Source organism: Chinchilla lanigera, unplaced genomic scaffold (assembly GCF_000276665.1).
Source record: "Chinchilla lanigera isolate Chin_1 unplaced genomic scaffold, ChiLan1.0 scaffold00036, whole genome shotgun sequence".
NCBI classification, from domain to species: Eukaryota; Metazoa; Chordata; class Mammalia; order Rodentia; family Chinchillidae; genus Chinchilla; species Chinchilla lanigera.
This window is the reverse complement of record NW_004955437.1, coordinates 19,985,531-20,004,668: the sequence shown is the minus strand read 5'-3', so window position 1 is coordinate 20,004,668 and position 19,138 is coordinate 19,985,531. Positions and strand designations below refer to the sequence as shown.

General features: G+C 54.2%; 1 protein-coding gene across 7 annotated transcripts in view; it reads left to right on the top strand.

Annotated features, from left to right (window-relative positions):
* Positions 1–19,138, top strand: part of Cdh23 (cadherin-related 23) — a gene marked incomplete at its 5' end in the record, with an annotated part of 360,927 nt that overhangs the window by 40,050 nt on the left and 301,739 nt on the right. For all 7 annotated transcript variants that reach the window (XM_005390029.2, XM_013516828.1, XM_005390030.2 and 4 more), the window contains 1 exon segment: positions 1,370–1,447. In XM_005390029.2, coding sequence (XP_005390086.1) covers positions 1,370–1,447 — 78 coding nt within the window.

Sequence of the window (19,138 nt, the reverse complement as noted above, 5' to 3'; positions counted from 1 at the left end):
TTGGGGTGGTCAGGGAGGACGTCCTGGAAGAAGAGACATCTTCAATGAGGTGTGAAGGATGCAAAGGAATTTGGCAAGTGAAAGAGGAAAGGCCAGCAGCGCTGGCCAGGAAGTGAGAGAGGCCAGTGTGTTTGAGGGCCAGGAACAGCCCATTGCTGGCTGCTGGGACAGGATGTGGAAGGAAGGAAGATGCCCACGCCTTCTGGTTCTGCCCGGTGCCCTTCCTCGTCCTCCTGATCACAGCCTCCTCGCCCTCTGGGAGCCAGGCATGAGCTCAGAAGGAGCCCAGGGTCAGTGAAACAAGGGGAGTGCAAGCTTCCCCTGCCTGTGTCCAGGGCCTTGCAGGGCCCAGCAGGAGTCCTTGCAGGGAGCCGGGCCCACTGTCCCTGCTTGGAGGGACCAAAGGCATGCACCCTCACTTGCCTCATGAAGACCCCAGGAGCAATGTGGGGGGAAGGCAGAGCCAGACTCAGGGTGGGGGTGTCACACGGTGGGGCTTGTGGTGAGCGGGGCATCTCATAGATGCCAAGGTGCTCTGCCCATGGCTGAGCCACCCTGACCCTGCCCAGACCCCGCCTACCCTGCAAGGCTGTGAGTGTGGCACGTGGGGAGCAGGCCAAGCTTTGAGGTCTGGGTGCCACTGCTCGCTGTGCCAGCAGGCTCTAGAGGAAGTCACTTGCCGCCTACAGTCCTCATTTTGCACTGTGCCAGGGGCCGGGGACGTACCTGCCTCCTGTCCCTAGTCTGGTGGCTGGCACAGAGAGGCGGATCCAGAGATGGCAGGGGCTTTTAAGCTATCGCTGTGATGGATTTTATGGGGTCTCCCGGCCATCCCTTCACACCACACATGGGTGCCGAGGGCTTGGCGAGTGCCAGGCCCTGCTCTGGGCACCAGGCTCCCAACCGTTGCTGGAGCTGTTGACCTTACGAGCCAGCTGCCTGATAGAAACACAACGCAGCCTGCAAGTGTGAGGTTGGATTCTGCAGCAGCCACATTAGAAACATAAAAAGAAATAGGTAAAATTCATTTCAATAATGAATTTTGCTTAACTGGATATGTCCCCAATAGTATCATCTCAACGTGTAATCAATATAAAAGATGAATGAGGTCTTTAGCAGGGTTTTTTTTGCACAACCTTTCAGCTCCTGTGTGTACTTTACACAGTGTGTGGCCGGGTGCAGCAGCCACCTGTGGCTGTGGCCTGGCTGACTATGCCACCTGTTCCCATGTGCCTCAAGGCAGGCGGTGACCTTCAGGGTCCTGGAAAGTTGAGCACGGCACTGAATGCAGCGCTGACTTGGTGTCACCTTAGAGCATGCTCAAAGCTGGCTGGGGGGTCCTGGCTGACTCTTGTCCCTTGACTTGCAGGCCAGGTGAACCGGCTGCCCTTCTTCACCAACCACTTCTTTGACACGTACCTGCTGATCAGCGAGGACACGCCTGTGGGTGAGTTGGCACACGGGCCGGAGTGGGGCCGGGGTGTGGGGTGCCCTTTCCTACAAGAGAAAGAGCTCGCAGAGGTTGAGACCATCTTCCCCTGTTACTGGGAGCACTTGCATGGCGTTTGCCTGGCACCTGCTCGGATGCCTCCAGGGAGCGGGCGCCCAGTACTTCCTGTCCTGGCCCATCCAACAGCAAGGGCTAATCACACTAAGCCTACGGCGCTCCTTTTCCACTTCCAGCATGGCTTTGTCCTACACAATGGCTCATTTGTCTCCCACTCCAAGCACTTGTGGATGTTTGCTTTTTTTTTTTTTTTTTTTTTTTGAGACGGGGTCTCACTGTATAGTTCAGGCTGGCCTTGAACTCACTAGTAGCCCAGGCTGGCCTCAAACTCGCAGCAGTCCTCCCGCCTCAGCCTCCTGAGTGCTGGGATTACATGCCTGGCCTCTTGGGGATGTTTGAAGATGGCAGCTCTGGTAGAGTTTGTTTTGTGGCCCTTTGTACCTTTCTGTGACGACCCAGTTTTCTGCATTCAATATGTCTGGTTTTATCATCAGAAATAGGAGGTCAGATCATGGGAACCCAGCCCATAGCTGCTGATGGGCAAACGGCAGCCCCTAAAAATGTCCCTCACCTACACCCTCGTCCTTTCCTGTCCTCTCATTTGCATTGGTGTCATTGTAGTGAAAGTGCTTGTCACCTGGGGCTTCTTACACTGAGGTCTGCCTGCTCTGGGGGTACAGGGACAGGGGCTGTGAGCCCGAGGCTGCATAAATCATCTTTTTGGAGCATTGTTATACTTGAAAGTGAGGAGGGGGTGGAGAGAGGAAGGCTATTAAGTTACTTGCCAAATGTCAAGTATTAGTTCATATAAAACCAAATGTGGGGGCTGGGGATTTAGCTCAGCGGCAAAGCGCCTGCCTGGCAAGTGCAAGGTCGTGAGTTCAGTTCCCGGTACCGGAGAAAAACAAAAAAACAAAAAAACAAACAAACAAAAAAAAAACCAAATGTGGGGGCTGGCAGAGCAGAGTCACTCTTCTTCAGAGATCTCTGCTAACACGGGGAGCCCTAACGGGACTGACTCTCCCCTGCTGTTTGTGGGGACTCTGAGCAGCCCTTAGCACGCTTTCTCAGGGAGAATGCTTTACAGCGGGGCTGGACACAGTAGGTATGTGTCTGACTGGTGTGGGGCTTGTCCCCATGTCCCAGAGGGGCCTTATGTCTAGGGGTGGAGCCTCTGGACAGCGGCTACTCCTCTGCTGACAGACCAGAGTTGGAAGGGTGGGTTTGGGGTTCTGGGTGTTTAGCTCTCCTGAGGCTTAGCCCTGCTTCTGGACTGGGAAGTGTACCTGCACGGCCTGAGCTGTTTGCTCCCCTCTGGTTTGGGTTGGGGATGTTTGTGGGCTCCTGCACTTGTCGCAGGCTGTGTCCTTTCTCTGTGGCTTGTGCCGTCACCCAGACCAGGCACGTGGCTAGCACAGGGAGAGCAGGACAGGCACCCAGTACATGAGGACAGGGAAGTGAATGAACACTTAGCAACTCTGATCTTTTGGCTCCTTCTTCAGGTCATTAGGTGTACGTGGTGTCCCTGTCTGCAGGCCTGGGCACTGTGGACAAATGAATATAGAAGTCAGGGTGCTGAGAAATACAGACCGAGCTGGGTGTCTGAAGTCCCCTGTGGGATGGAGGGAGGAGGAGCTGTGTTTCTTTCAGCAGGGCATGGGCAGAGGGAGAGAGAGCCTTGGGGAACCAGTCCTGAAAGGGTTCCCTCCCTTGGCTTCACTCACTGTTTGTGGGGCTGGCTTTTGTCTCTGTCCTGTAGGAGGTCCTCAGGATGGAGTGCCCGTCCTGGGGCCAGTGGACACCAGAGGCAGACATGTTGGCCACTCACCAACTGGCCCTGGTGCTGGCTGGAGGAGCGAAGACCCCTCTCAAGTGGGCAGTGCTGGCTGTGTCCCCCAGGCTGTGACCCTGCATGGCTGCACTCATCCTAGAGCGTGGTGTCCTCCGAGGCCTGTGGTAGAAGGAAGGTGACGTAGGGTGGGTGCGTCTGGCTTGGCAGGTGCTGATTGTGACAGGTCCTGGGCCAGGTTCCCCCCAAGGAGCCCCCCAGTAGGCTCTGCACCTGTTACCTTGGGCTCTGGCTCTCGATTGTCTTTTGTAAACGTCAGCATCAATCGGCCTCCAGGAGCAACGCCCGGACCCGAACCCCGTGAAGGCAGCCCTTGGCAGTCACGGCAGGGGCATCTGTCTGCCGCCGTGTGGATTGAGCCTGGCTCCAGGGCGCTGTAGGAGTGAGAGGGGCCTCAGTGAGCTGGGAGACGGTGCTGCTTGTCTCCTGGTGGTGGGTGGGTGCTGAGCTGGCCCAGTGCCCTCGTGGTCTCTTTCTTGCCTTTAAAGCAGGATGGGGGCAGCTTTGGCCAGGAAATCAGGAGCCCAATTTCTGTTCTTTGCTGTGTGACTTTGGGCACAGTGCTGCACCTCTGTGGATTTCTATTTCGCCATCTCACCAGTGGGAGGGCATTGAAAAGATGGGCCCAGTGGGCTGTGTATAGGGCAGCCCTGGTGTTTCCTGGTCCTCAGATGAGACACCCTGGCCCTTCCGCTGGGTGCTGGCAGCCGCACGGCCCTGGGCTCTTCAGAGGGTGGCTGTGGACTCTGGATGTGGCAGACTCTGTGGGTGCAGGCCTTTGACCAGCAGCGGCCAGGGTGAGAGTGAGGGTTGAAACTCCTTGTCCAAGGACTGACCCTTGGCCTGCCTGGAGAGTGGCATGGCCTAGAGATGTGACCCTGAGGCTTGGCGCTTACTGACCATTTACTTTCAGAATCTCCTGTTCCCATCTGCAAAACAGGGGTGGGATCTTCCCCTCGCTGGACCAGTGGGAAACTTACATCTAATCCCACCAGCTCCAAAGCCACATGTCCAGAAGGTGGTGTTGACATTGCAGGATAAGTGGTCAGAGCTGTGGGCAGAATGGGCTGCCAGCTCCAGGCCTGGGCACCTGGCTTCTGCTTGGGCACCTGGTTGTGGGGCTCCTGGTCTTGTAGGGCTATGCTGTGAGAGTGTTCCATGAATAAAAAATCTTTCTTAATAGTCATACAAAATCTGCCTCCTTGGATCGTCTCTAATCAGGTCTGATTCAGATTGCTGGAGCCTTGCAGATTAATAATCTTCATCATCCTCATAATAGTATACCTGATATATTCTATGTATCATTGTGAGTTGCATTTATTGAATGCTCAAGGCAGTGTCCCAAGTGCTTTTATGTATTAGTTTATTTAAAAACTTCCCTATATGACTTGGAGGGAGGGAGGCTTTGTGTCGGTGCTAGGAATGTGCTCTCTGGGGTTAAAGACAGGACTGTCACCCGCCCCAGCCTTCTGAGCCTTCCCATCCTCTTACGCTCTCACCTCGCCTTGCAGTGGTGGCCCAGGGCTGGGAGGGTAGTAGTGGGCAGAGCATGGCCGTTGGAAACCCCTCGCCAGGCCTGCACTTCTGTTGCTATCTCCTTGCCCATCTCGTGTTCTGGTCCCTTCTGTTCTTTCTGAAGACCATCTCCTCCCAGAAAAGACAGGAGGCAAATGAAGTCACTGAGCAGCTCTTCCTCCCCAGGTCTGCTACTGTCACCACGCCTCCCCAGACAGACCCCTTGGCCGTGCGTCCTGTCCAGATGTGCAGCAGTCTTTGGCGGCAGTGCCTGAGCTGGGTGCGGGTGGGGGCAGAAGGCAGGTCCCTGACCCAACCCTGGCCGGGGTGGTTGGTGTCACCCACACCTTGGCCCTGGCTGTCGGCTGTGAGTGGCCCTGGGGCACCTGGAGCTTGAGGGACAGGGCTGTGGGGCTGGTGTCTGCTGCTTGTCTGATTCTGCTTCACTAGTATTATCCTGGCAGGATCACCGTTATGGTTTGTATCTGGATGTCCCCTCAAAGCCTCACGCAGTCTTTCAGAGTTTATGATTGATTCATGATCCAATGCTGGGAGTATGGGTGTGAGTGCTACATCCACCCTGGGTGGGTAGTTTGCATATATAAGGGGGAAAGAGGCTGCTTGCTGCCACTCCTGCCTTTTTGCTCTTGCTGCTTTGCTATCTTCTGCCTCCATGAACGGTTGCTTTCTGCCATGTGCCACTCTGCCTTGGAGTCAGCCCAGTATGGATTGAAACAGACCCCACAAACTGTAAGCTAAATAAACCTTTCCTTCCTTAATTTTGGGCGTCAGGTATTTTGTCTCAGCAATGAAAGAAAAGTAACCAAGACAATCACCATCGCCATGTGGCTAAATCCAACCTTAATTCCCAGTCCCGTGTCCTTCTGACTTCATTTTTCCCCAGGTCTTCTCTAGTCCCCCCGCCCCAGGTTAGATGCCAGCCTTCTTCAATGCCACCAAGCTGTTGGCAGCCATCCTGGCCGCCTCTCAGAGTATAACTCCCTTCCTCCACCACACCCTGCACTCAGGCTCCTTCAGGGTGAAGGCCAAGTTCCTTCCTCCCAGCCTTGGCAGTCATGGTCCCTGCTGCCCAGAGCGTGATGAGCCGTGTTGGTCCAGATGCCACCACCGCTGCGTGACTTCCTGGGTCCCTCCTGGCAGGAGCCAAACCTTCGCTTTCTCCAGCACCTGGTCACCCTAAGTGCCAGTTGTGCTTGCTGGCTGCTCCTCTGTCTCCCCGCTTGGACTATAAATGCTTCTGGGTGGACGGGGCCACCTCTGTGTCTCCAGGGACCACCTGTGTGGATGTCTTGTGCTGGGAACTTGGGGTGCTTTGGGGGAAAGCCTGGCGTCTGTGTGTGGGAATCCTCCAAGGCACCGCCTTCCATCCTTGGGGGACCTCGGGCCTGCGCTGCCCTTGCCATGGGTGTAAGGAGACAGGTGTTGGTGACAGCAGGGCTGGCTGCTCGGAAGTGGGCCCAGGAGAGCACTTTCCCCGGATGGCACAGACGCCGTACGTGCCTGTGCGTGTGAATGGCAGAGCCTGTGCCGGGGTCATACTTTCAACTTCCCAGCTACCCGCTGGAGCTCTCGGAGGCATATTTGTTGGGGACCCTTGGGGCGCTGAGCACTGGCTGGTCCTAGGGACTAGCAGCAAGTGGCAGCAGGAGGCAGCAGCAGGAAGCCAAGGTTTGGAGCTGCCAAGCTGACCCAGGAGCTCCGGTGGTATCATCCTAGAGGCCATGGAACCATCCACTTCGGAACCGTCCACCCTCAGGCCGCAGGAACTGAAGGGGGCGGTGTCTCCCATCCTAGTTCTAAACACCCCATCCAGGAGCCTCTCAGATTCCCACAGGAGGGAGCGAACTGCCTGTCACAAGCCTGTCACCCCTGCTTCCCCAGACACCGTGCTGTGCAGCCACCGGCTCCCTCGGCTCCCCAACTCCTTACTCCCTGCTTACTCTGTCTGGGCCCAATCCTCTGCCCGGGCGGCCCCTTGGCCCACGTGCCCTCTCCCTTCCCACCTGTCAGAGTCCCGCCCGCCGTTCCAGGGGCTGCTCATCCATCACCCGCCCTGTGAGGCTCCCAGCCTCTCTGTCCCCTCCTCCCCAGCTTCGTCATCAGGGCTGTGAGAGCACAGTGAAAGCCTGGCTATTTGTGTGTAGCTCCCTGCTGGACTATTAATCTTTACATATTAATTTTATTAATATCGACATTACAATTAATGATCACTGTAGTATTTATGTGTGGCGTAGCATTGTGGAGTGGTAACATTAGCCACGGCTTACTGACTGCAGCCTCCTGATGGGCCTCCGTTAAGGACTTAAGATGAATGACCCCCGTGGGCTGCCCATGACCTCCTAGACGGGTGGGTTCTCTCCACTTCATAGCTGGCAGCCCAGGCCTCCTGTCCTCTGTACCAAGCACAGCGCCTCACACAAAGGGGCCTCAGCAGATGCTCGGTGAATGAGCAAATGGATGCTTGAATGAATGAATGAGTAGTGTCACATCCTGCTGATTCTCCTTCCCTTGGCTGCCTGTCCCTCTGTTTGTCACCGAGGTTGGTGCCCATGGAACTGACTTCTCCAGGTAGAATCCCCCAGCACCCCCAAAGCATCTTGAGCCACAATTAAGGTGATAATGCCCATGCTAATCACCTACATGAGTAAATTAGTCTTGTCAGGAGCCATTAAGGTGGGAGCTCAGGATTCATTAGGATGGATCGGGCCCAGGCAGTGCCTGGCATCACTGCCATTCGGTGCTGATTAATTTCTCTGCAAACTCCATCAATGCCCAGCTGTTTCGTCTGGACCCAGAGAGAGCAATTTTCAGGTGGGCTGACCCGCGTCAGCAGCCCCAGCAGACGGAGGACCTGTGAGCCTGTGCCCTGCTGAGCAGGTGGGAGATGGGGGATGTGAATGCGGCTGTGGCTGTGTGGGGAGCTGGCCTCAGGGGTGGGGCCTGGAGGTGCTGGGAGAGGTCTGGGCTTTTCCAGACTGGACTGACACCCAGTGCCCCGGAAGAGGCTGTCCATCCTCTCTGGGCTTCTCCTCTCCTCTCCTTAAAGGGAAGAAACCACTCTTGGGAGGAGATGCAGAACCACAGGGTGAGGAGGATTTTCTCTTCTCCAGATGTTCTGTAGTCTGATCCAGGTGGGAGGGGCTTTTGGTACCCAGGGCCACCCTCGGCAGCGGGTGGTGGTGGAGCTGCAGGAACAGCGGGGCCAGAGGGCCCTGACCACAGCAGGGTATGCATTGTCTGCGTGGCTCGGGCCTGCTCCTGGCCACAGTACAGAGTAGAGTGACCTGGGTGTGACAGGAGCGCAGAGATACAGAAATCAGCACGGAGGAAAAGGCAGAGGGGGCTGAGGTGCAGGGCACTGGGGGTCCCCACCTTCACATTACTCCCACCTGAGGGCCTCTCATAACTGCTGTCTTAGTCAAACAGTTGCACTTTATGGATGGAGAAAGTGAGACCCACCCTGCCTGCGTGGAAGCCCAGCTCTGCCTCAGTTTCTCTACCTGCACAATGGGGATAATGATTCTAAATTTGCCTCTGTGGGTTTGTGTGAACATCAAGGGAACCAATTTTAAAGCTGTTAGGACTGTTGTTAGCTTGGAACAGGTGCTTAACAAGGTAAGCTGTGATGTAAACTCACTCGCTTCTAAACTCCAGTAAGCACACTTTTAAGAGGAACTGTAGTGTATCCGAAGCTCCTTGCTTGCCCGCTGGAGAAACCACCCCAGCTGTCCCTTCCATTGGAAGTCTGTGAGGGCTCTCAGAATTGAAAACAATCAAAAGACCCATTTTTTACAGCAGTTTCTCAGAGGACAAATATCTAGAATATATAAAGTGCTCAAAAAATTAGACCCCCAAAATAAAAGGCTCAATCAAAAAATGGTCAACTGAAATGAACACTTCTCAAAAGAAGTACAAATAGCAAATAAAACACATGAAATAATGTTCAATATCTCTGGTCATTACAGAAATGCAAATTAAAAGAGCCCTGAGATTTCATCTTACTCCAGAAAGAATGGCTGTCAAGAAATGAAATAATAGCCAATGTTTGGGAGGGTGTGGGGGAAAAATGAACCCTTCTACATTGTCGGTGGGAGTATAATCTAGAACACCCACCATGAAAATCAGTATGGAGCCAGGAGTGGTGGTGCTTGCTTGTGATCCCAGCACTCAGGAGGCTGAGGCAGGAGGATCACTGAGAGTTTGAGGCCAGCTGGGCTATGTAGTGAGACCCTCTCTCAAGGAAAAAAAAAAAAAAGAAAGAAAAGAAGGAAAGAAAAAAAGAAAATCAGCATGGAGAGTCCTCAAAAATTTAAAACTAGTAATTCCATTTGAGCCAGTTATTCTCTTTCTAGGTGTCTCCTGAAAGAGTTAAAGACATAGTATAGTGACACAGGCATACCCATGTTTACTAGCAGCGCAATTCACAATAGCTAAATCTCGGAAGTGACCTATATGTCCATCAACAGATGAATGGATAAAAAATGTGGTATTTACATGCACTGAAGTACTATTCTGCTGTAAGGAAGGATAAACTTGAGTCATTTGTGGGAAAATGGGTGCACCTGGAGATAATAATGTTGGGGGAAATAAATCAGAAAAATAAGCTTAAATATTGCATGGTTTCTCTTATATGAGAATGCCAAAATATAAATCAAGAGCAAAATAAAAGATAATAGGAAGCAGGAAGATGGATCTTTTGCAAAAGGGGAGGGGACCAAGAGACGGAGGGAGGGGAAGGTGGGGGAGGGAAAAGGGATGGGAGTAAGAATTAAATGTGTTATGTACGTGTACCAACTTCCCACCGTGAGTGTGATCGGTGTAATGCAGATATGTACAAAAGCCCCCAAAAGACCCAGCCTAGACAGGGGCCAGCCAGTCTGACCAGGGCAGTCACTGCTGTCGCCATGAATGGACTCCACCACCCCCGGTCCACACTGACTGTCCGGGTGCCTGTGCTGTGAGCCATGCCTGTGCTCAGGCTACAGCGGGTGAGACTCGGTGAACATCTGTCCCGCACAGCCGCACACAAGGGAGGGACCCCAACAGCGGGAGGGGAAACAAGCCGCAGACTCCCACATAGACACACAGGGCCACTTATGCAGTCAGGACACAGGCCCAGGGCGCAGGTGCTGCCTGCCTGGGCTTTGTAAAACAATTACGACGAAGACACCACTTTTAAAATTGAAAAATAATTCTTCACGCCTCCAAGATCATGTCGGGGGTCACCCATGACCCTCCCCACACTTGAGGGAGTACTGATCTAGAATTTTGTGTTTACTTTTAAGACTTTTTTATTTTGAAATAATTTTAGACTTACAGAAAAGTCATAAAAACAGTAGGAGGAGTGCCCCTCACCTAGATGGTCTTGATGTCAATACCTCCCTCAATTATGGAAACCAAGAAACGAGGCTGGCAATGACACTTTATTCAAATCTCACTGGCTTTCCCATTGATGTCCTTTTTCTAAAGATAAGAGGATTTTTTAGCTTCTTTTTTACCCCAGAACTGTTTGGGCCACTGTAATCTTCCTCAGAAGTCTCACATATTTGCATCTGTAGACATACACGCTCATTGATTCATTCAGCAAAGACTTCACTGGGTGTCTTCTGTGTGTCGGGCAGAACAGGGTATGAGGATGGAATGAGACAGACAGTCCCTGCCCTAGTAACCTTGTAGTGAGGAGGCAGAGATGGTGACGTAAAAGGAGATGTGCAGAACAGTGATGGCAGTAAGTGCTCAGGAAGAGGGCTCATGTTTTGTGAAAGTCAAGGTCCATGGAGAGTGAGGGCATGCGATATCCCTGGCTCTGCTCTTACGCTTACCTGAAGGGTCCATGGAGCATCTGTGATGAGCCGCTTGGGTCTCAGGTAGGACATTTGATGACCACAGTTCTGGTCAAACACTTACACTTCATAGTGGGAGAAACTGAGGCCCGAGGTTGGGGGAGCCTGCTCAGGGGGCCGGGTGAGTTACCTCTGCGTTCCTGTCTACAGCCAGCTCTGAGTCCCAGGCCAGACCAGCACCGATGGAATGCATGGGCACTTCCCACGTGTCCACGTGGCACGTCGGCCCTGGGGAGGAGGAGCAGCCTTCTGGGTTGGGGGCTTTGGACTTGAGCCTTGGTTTGGAGGGAAGGGCCGGGAGCCTCAGAGCCGCACGGTCCTGGGGTTGAGCATGTAAGGAGGAAAGGCAGGGCTGCCAGGGCTTCTGGGGCTGTCGGCAGGGGGTCTTGGCACCTTGCGGAGGACTTTTTCTTCCCTGTGGGTGGCTCTCTGTCCTTGCCTTCTCTCTTGCCTCTCCAGAACGGCCCAGGCCCTCCACAGGTGTGGGTACCAGGTGGGGCAGCTGTTTTGGAGGCAGCCACAATCACCCGGATGATAACGACAATGTGGCTCCTGGTGTGTGGGCATGCTGTGAACAGCACGCACCGAACACCTGTGCCAGGCTGTGTGGGGGTGGGTAAGGCCTGCACATCCCACATAACCAGGGAAGTGGCGCCCGTCTTTAATGACACATTTACTCTGTATGTAGCATACACATTAATTCACTGGCTCTTTATAGCAAACCAAGTGAGTGGGTCTTAAATCCTCCATTTTGCAGATGAGGCAGAGAGGTTCAGAGAGGTGAAGGAGCTTGCATGGAGCCACACAGCTTATAAAGGATGCACACTGGATTTAAACCCGGAGCTGCCTGACCACACGTCTGTGCACTTCATCATAGCTCTGGGATTCCATATGTGGATCTTTGCTCTTAAGGAGTTCCAGTCCAGAGGAGGGAAAAGGATCCATGGGAAATGACCAGCCCACCATGCGAGTGGGAGGGGTGAGCTACAGAGAGCTGTTAATGCCCTTGAGGGGAGGGATTCATTCTGGCTCTGGAATGACAGGACGGAGGCCCTGAGTGGTTAGGCTGACCAGCTGAAACCCGGGGGAGAACAGGCTGGCCAGCAGCAGGCAAGCCATTTGGGTTGTGTCTCCGATGGCCAGGTCGGACTGGCCATTTAGTCCTTGCATCTTGCTAGCGAGGCTGTCTGTGTGATCTGGCTGAGCTTTACAGGAAGGCCAGCATCTGTTCTGTCCTCATTTCCGGTTACGGACTTGAGGAGACCAGGGGCAGCCCAGGGTCCCATAGGTGATAGGCAGTAGAAGCAGGACTTCATTCTCCTTGGTTCACCTTCCGTGCCCCTCCGTGGGCTGGCAGGACTGAGTTTTTCCTAGTTGGTCACCCGGGAACGAGGTGCTGGGTTAGGGGCCTGTCTCCAGGGAGGGATTTGGCCAGCGCAGTTGTGTCTCAGAGAAGAGACCTGGGCCTTGGGCTCTGCCCCCACATAGCTGTGTGAGCTTGAGAACCTTTGGGGGCCTCTCTTGTAGCCCGCTGGAAGATGCATGTCCTCCCTGGATGCACCATGTAGTTGGCGGTTCTGCTGCAGAGTCACCCCTGGCACCAAAGTGTGCAAACACCCAGATCGCTTACTCCTGGGTCGGGGTCTTTCCCAGTGACCAGTGGCGCTGGGGGTGGGGCCTCGGCCAACTGTGTCGTAGCTCGGCAGCAGGCACAGGGTGGGGGTGGCTGATGGGGCTGGCAGATGAGCCTGGCTCAGCTGCGCCAGCGGTGTGAGGATGTGCTGAGCTTGCAGCCGGCAGGGAGCCCTTGGGCTCCCTGGGAGCAGCCGAAGGTGTAATTTACAGGAACTGAAACCCCTCCAGCTGGCTGGGGCGACAGCAGTAGGCAGAGCCGACTTTGAACTTGTCATCACCCCCCACACCCTACTGTTCTCTACACACCTCAGGGGACCTGTGAGCCCGACCATCCAACTACGGCTTAGCCTGCCGTAGATCAGGTTGTTTCTCCAGTCCTTAACCAAGAAAGGGCAGGAAAGCTGTCCTCTGGGGCAAGGACCTCCCTGGAAGACCCCTCTCTGGCTGTCTCCCCTTCCTCCTCTGCCCCATCTGGGGACAGTGCACCGAGCACCAGGAGGGGAGCCGCAAGGCCTGGATTCCAGTCCTGGCTCTGTGACTTACTAGCTGTGTGACCACAGGCAAGTTCCTTAGCCTCTCTGAGCCTGTTTCCTTCCTCTGGGAATAGAGATGCTGATGTCCAGCCAAGTTTACCACTTGCTTTGGAAGGAGCTTTGAAAATGAAAGTGCTGTACAGATGACCGATGTTGCTTTTCTTGAGCAACTGGTCTTTTGGTGCCTCTTCTTCCGAAGCCTTCCTTTGCATCTTCTGCAAGTGTGGACTCCTTCACCAGCTGCTTCACTTCTGTCTGCCTCAGTGTACTTATTAGAAGGTGGGGATGATGATCACACTGGGGTTTCCTTTTTGGAGTGTGGCAAAGATGAAATGAATAAACAAAGGCGAAGCATTTAGAAGCGTGTTTGGCACACAGAGAACTCTGATAGATGTGAATGCACTGTTACTCTTTTTTGGTTGTTGACTGTTCTTTTCCCAGCTCACTGGCTGGACACACATTTGGTGTGGCTTCCTGCATTACTCTGCCAAGGCCTGTTTTCCCTTTCCTGGTGGAAGAGGCTCTGGGGCCCCTGGTTCCACCTCTCAGCGAGAGCGGGAGTCCCCTTGGCTCAGCTGCCAGCATACAGGTGCCCCTGTGGCAGAGGGAGCTCCGTGTGTTACCAGGCAGTGAATGGCACCCCCCCTGCCCCCTGCAGCCTGTGTGCTCCGAGGCTCCCCAGAAGCAGCTGTCCCTCTTCCTGTGAAGGCAGCCCCTGCATCCCCTCTGTAGCTCCAGTGGTCCCAGTCTTTGCTGCCAACTCTAGTTCTCAGGACAGACCTCACTGCCTGCCTGCCCCTCCTGGTCACCCTACTGTGTGCCAGGCGCTATGCTAAGGACTTCCTGTTCACCTTGTTGGTCTCATGCTCGCAACACCCTATGGAGGAAGTAGATATGGGGCTTGTTTTACAGATCTGGAAACAGGCTGAGAGCTGTCTCCTGGTCTGGGTTCACAGTCAGTAAGTAGCTGAGCTGGACTCAAGCCCTGGTCTCTGTCACTTCATGGCCCCCCCTTCAGGCCCTTTGGCATAGAGTGGAGTCTGGGGTCTTTATGGCTCCCAGCCTGGCCTCTCTTCTGCTTCCTCACCTGGCTTTATGCCACAGTAGACCAAAGGGGTGAGAGCCGTGAGCCTTGGTCACCTCTGGCCTGGCCCTGGGTGGATGGAAGGATGTGCTTGGGGTCACATGCTGCCTGGGGGCTCCTTCGCTGGGCTTTCAGGCCAGCAAGACTGTGCACAGAGGGTCTGAGCTCCTCACAGGATTGAGTCAACCTTTGAAAGGATAATTCAAGATGAATATGCTGTGTCTGACCGAGTGGCCACGAGATGGAGGGATTATTGAGTGTGGGGCCTGCTCCGCCGCATCGGCTGCTTTATGAGCTCTCTAGAGAAACCCTATGTTGCAGGGAACTCAGGCCTGACGGGCACAGAGGCGTGCGCCTCCCGCAGCCACCCGCCAGGGCCAGGAAGTGGCTTCCACCCTGTTCAGTGCAATTATTGTTCCCTCCACCCTGCTCACCCCAGCCCCAGTTTTTACTCTGTGCTGCCTCAGAATGTGGGGGGCAGTGCAGCCCAGCTGTATGTCCCTGATGTGTCCCTCTGGCCCCACACTGCCTTGGACAGCCCAGGTAGAGAGGAAGTGAGCGGGCCCGAGCCTGCAGTGACATCTCTGATTTCTGACACCTGTCATCCCCGGGGGTGGCACAGCCTCACTGCTGGGGACACCTCTTTTGCAGGTTGATCAGAGATGAGAATGCGTCCAACATGCAGGAACTCAGTACACTACTGGGGAGGTGACCCAAGGGCACATGGCCAGGGCAGCAAAGCCCTCAACTGACCCCTGATCCTTAGACTGTATTTCCTCATCTGTCACAGCTCCTGCCACCTCTGCAACCTTCTGGATTCTGGGCACAGATAAGATTGAAGCAGGAAGGGACCATGTCCCAAGGCCCTGGGATGAGCAGCAGGTGACAGTAAGCAGGACGGCCTTCCTTGCTTGGTGTCCCTGGGAGCCAGGTGGAGGTCGAGGCACTTGGGGGGCCCAGTCCTGTGTGTGGCGGCCAGGTGGCTGTCCTGGCCCAGGAGCACATTCGGCCTTGCTGCACGGCCTTGGGCTGGAAGCTCTGTCTGAGGATGAGGTGCTATGAAGGGGACAACAGGGACACACATGAGGGAAGTTGCGGGCAGGAGAACCCGGGTGGCAGGGCCTCTTCACAGCAGGAGTCCAGGGGGGACAGTGCAGTGACGGCACCAGCCCCCCCCCGACACAGTCCCAGTCTCACCCTCAGCCCCCACTCATCTCTGTGCCCCGCCTCACCGCAGGACTGTGTGATTCACCGCAGGACGGTGTGATTGATGGCAGTTGCTGAAAGCAACTCACAGACCCTGGCTGTGTTTCCCACACCTCTGATCTGACCATCCGGTGAGGAAAAGGCAGGGACTCGCCCCAAGCCAGAATTCAGGAGGGAACTCAGCTGTCCGACACCTGGGACCTCGGTTCCCTTCCACTGTGTGCTCCTGAGAGGGCTGCCTCAGTTTCCTGGACCTGCATACCTGCCCACCCTTTGGGCTCCTGCCTGGGATGTCACCTGTGTTCCCCACACCTCAGCCAGAGCTTGCCAGGTTGACAGACGTGTGATTTAAGAGGGGTGGCAGGGAGGGGACGCTGAGGGGCCCAGCTGCCACTCGCCCCAGCCCTGCCTGTGTGTTTACAGAGTGGCTGCGCAGCAGTGTACGTAATTACTCCTGACGGCCTTCATTAAAAGCCCTGGAGCAATTTACAGTCAATTAAGGAGAAGGGAACTGCTTCCCTGTTCGGTGGGTGCTCCGCCCCCCACCTGCCTTGGACGAGGAGAGTCCTGCCGAAGCTGTAGACCAGGTGGGCTCGGGACTGTCAGGGAAGAGGGGTGATGCTTGCTGCCCTCCGCCAACAGCAAAGCTATGAGCCACGGCTCTTGGGTGAACGCCCAGGACAGAGCACATGGCTCCGTGTTGTGGGGGACAGTGCCCGGTGCCCCGAGTGCCTGGTTATGCAGAGACTTCGCCCTGGCAATTACTTTGCTCTCAGAGCCTCAGTTTTCTGATCTGTAAAGCAGCTACCTGGGCCTCCTTTGCAGAGCTCTTGTGGTGTTTGGTGACATGATGTGTGCTCAGTGGCATAGCGCGGGGTGGTCCCCATTCTACCTGGATGTCCCGCCTGGACAGGTGTCTTCTCGCAGCAGAAGGCCCTTCCGATGTCCTTCGGCCCAGGTCCTGGCCCAGTCCTGCCCTCCCTCTGAACACAAGGGACCAGAAGACTTCTAGGGGAGTAGTCTGGCCTGGGCTTCAGTCTCAAAGTGCCTGAGATCCCAGAGTGACCTCTTTTTGGCCTCAAGTTCAATTGAGGACAATTAACCTGTTTTCCAGCCTCACTGTCCCATCTAAAGTGAAAATAGATTCACTGAACGCTGTGTGGGAGAACGGACATTTTCACAGCTAAGATTACTGCTTCAGTTTGCCAGATAGCTGTCGGCCAGAAAACCACACTGCCTGTTAGTCCCCTAAACAGAAAGAGCTGAGTCTATTTGGGAAGGGGCAATAGAGAGGCCATGTTGTGAGATTAGATCAAGGGTCACATCAAGACAGGCTGCCCCGCGCCCCAAGGGGGCATGTCCCTGCTTCAGCCTGGCTCCCACCTTTCGGGAGATGACATCTGTGCCCAGCATAGAGCCTGCCACAGCATCAGGCTGGTAAATCCCAACCTGCCCTCACCACCTGCCAAGAAAGGTCACCTGTTCCCTTCCGGTGGTATTCTGCACAGTTCTCTGCTCCTTAGAAGCACAATGGGGAGTGGCGACCGTCCCGACCATTCCTCCCAGTGTGGGGGCTCCTTTCCCAGCACCCTGCTCTGGGTCCCTGGAGGTTAGAGAGGTGGAGTAGCTTGGAGCTGACTGGAGGGAGGAAGACGTTTGTGTTCTCTTACTGCCGGCTTTCCAGCCAGTGTCCCCTCCTCTGAGTGAATTAGGGTGAATTAAGACATTGACTCTCTTGTCACCAAGCATCGGTGGGTGAGAAATCCCCAGAGTTTCTGAGAGCCACAATCCGAGGTCCAGAGCATCTTCATGTTGGAACTGGCTTGTTTTGCCCGAAGTGAAGACTTCCCCATTCTCTGTCCCTCCTTCGGTCCCAGCAGCGTCCTGCCATCCACAGATCAAAGCCCAGGCCCTCTGGGGCCTCGGATACTGGCCAGCTCTTTTTGAGGAAGATGTAGATGTTGTCTATTATCTTATCTTTGGAGCCCTCGTTATGATTTTTTATTTAACCAACATGCAGAGTATTTCCTCTGCATCAGTAACTACTGTCTATTCTTTTAATCTGACTACAGCCCTGTGAAGAAGGTACTGAAGGCTGAGTATCCCTTCTCCAAAATGCTGGGACCAGAAGTGTTTCAGATTCCAGAATTTTTCAGATGTTGGAATATTTGCACAGAATGTACTGGTTGAGCATCCTTAATCTGGAAATCTGAACCATGTTGGGTTTTCAGGTCAGGGATACTTAACTATATTATGATTATTCCCCTTGTACAGAGGAGGAAACCAAGGAAACAGATTTAAATGACATGCTTGAGATCATTCAGCCAGGTGAATGGAGGAGGTGCTGGGATTTGAATTTGGGCACCCATCCTCTTAACCAGCGTGTTGTGCTGCCTCCCAACACCAGCAATTAGAGTAGCTGCTGTCTGCTGAGCACCTACAAGGAGCTTTGTACCCATTATTCCATCAGATCTTTATAGTAACCCATCAGGTAGGAATTTCTGTCTCTGTGTGGCGGATGAGGAGCCTGAAGGCCAGAGGAGCAATGAACTTGGTGGTAATCACAGAACTAATAAACAGTGGAGCCAAGACTAAATTCACATCTTCTTCCTCCTGTTCTTCTGACTGTGTCCTGTCAAGCTGTTATTGAGCTGTCATTTACAGAGGGTCAGCTAGGTGCCAAGACTTTGTATGTGCTGTCTCATTTGGACCGTGCTCTCACCTAGAGCCAGGGCACTATGGTCTGTTTCTGTATTGTTCCATGTGAGATATTTCAGCACATGGGGAAAAAGCAGAGTGCACTGTATGGTAGAGTTGTACATTCACTTTCCACCATTGTAGCAAACACCCTGGATTACCCTGGAAAGAGAAAAGTTCCCTTTGGCTCACAGTTCTGGAGATTTCAGTCCATGGTCATGGCACATCATGGTGGGAATATGTGGTAGAGCAAAACTGCTCACTTGTGCCTGGGAAGAGACAGAGGAAGAGGGAAGGGATGGAGTCCCGGTATCTCTGTAAAGGTGTGACCCCAGTGACCTCAGACCTCCCATTAGCCTCCACCTCTTAATGTTTTCAGGAACTCCTACCCATGTCATTGGCCAGGGACCAACCCTGGTACATACAGGCTTTGGGGGAAACATTCCAGATCCAAAGGATAGCATGTAGCTACTAGACACATGTGGCTATTTAAAAGGAAAGTAGTTATAATTAAATAAAAACTATAAAATTCACTTTATCATTTCCACTGGACACATTTCAAGTGCTCAGTGGCCGCCAACACCCAGGGGCAGCGTGGACAAAAACGTTTCCGTCACCACCACACATTCTGTTGGACGCTTGGGCATAGAGAATCTGTCTCCAAGTGGTAAACTGAGGCTCTCCAGTGTGACCAGAGCCACCCAGCTGGGGGGAGGCAGCCCCCTGAGGTAACACCTGGCCCTGACCCCTGTTCTCTCAGTCAGGTTGTCATCCCCTGGCCCTGAGGACAAAGAGTGTCTTTCCCAGCAGCCACTGAGGCATTTGAAGTATGAGGAGGCAGCGTGACTGACCCAAGGTTGAGAGGCTGGAGTGGCCTGGGCAGTGGAAGCAGGGCCTGGAGCCATAGAGTGTCACCCAGCTCTGACCCCAGCCAGGCAGCTCCGCCCGGCCTGTGGGCCGTGTGCCCACCCTTCAGCCAGAGGAAGCCCTCCCGGGTACGAATTTTTACAGCTGTTTACCTGACATGATTCCGTCCAGGAATGAAATAACTCTCCCCACGGCCACTATGAATTCTTTGCTTCCCTGGGAAAAAACGGCCCCTGTGATTGGAACATTGTCTGCAGTCCTGTCAGGTAGCTGGCGGAGAGTGACAGGTGAGAGAAAGCGAGCGGCAGAAAGCCATTACCCTCTTACTTCAGTGGAGTTGGGAAAATAGTCATAAATTAGTGCCGGGTGCTGAACGAGGGG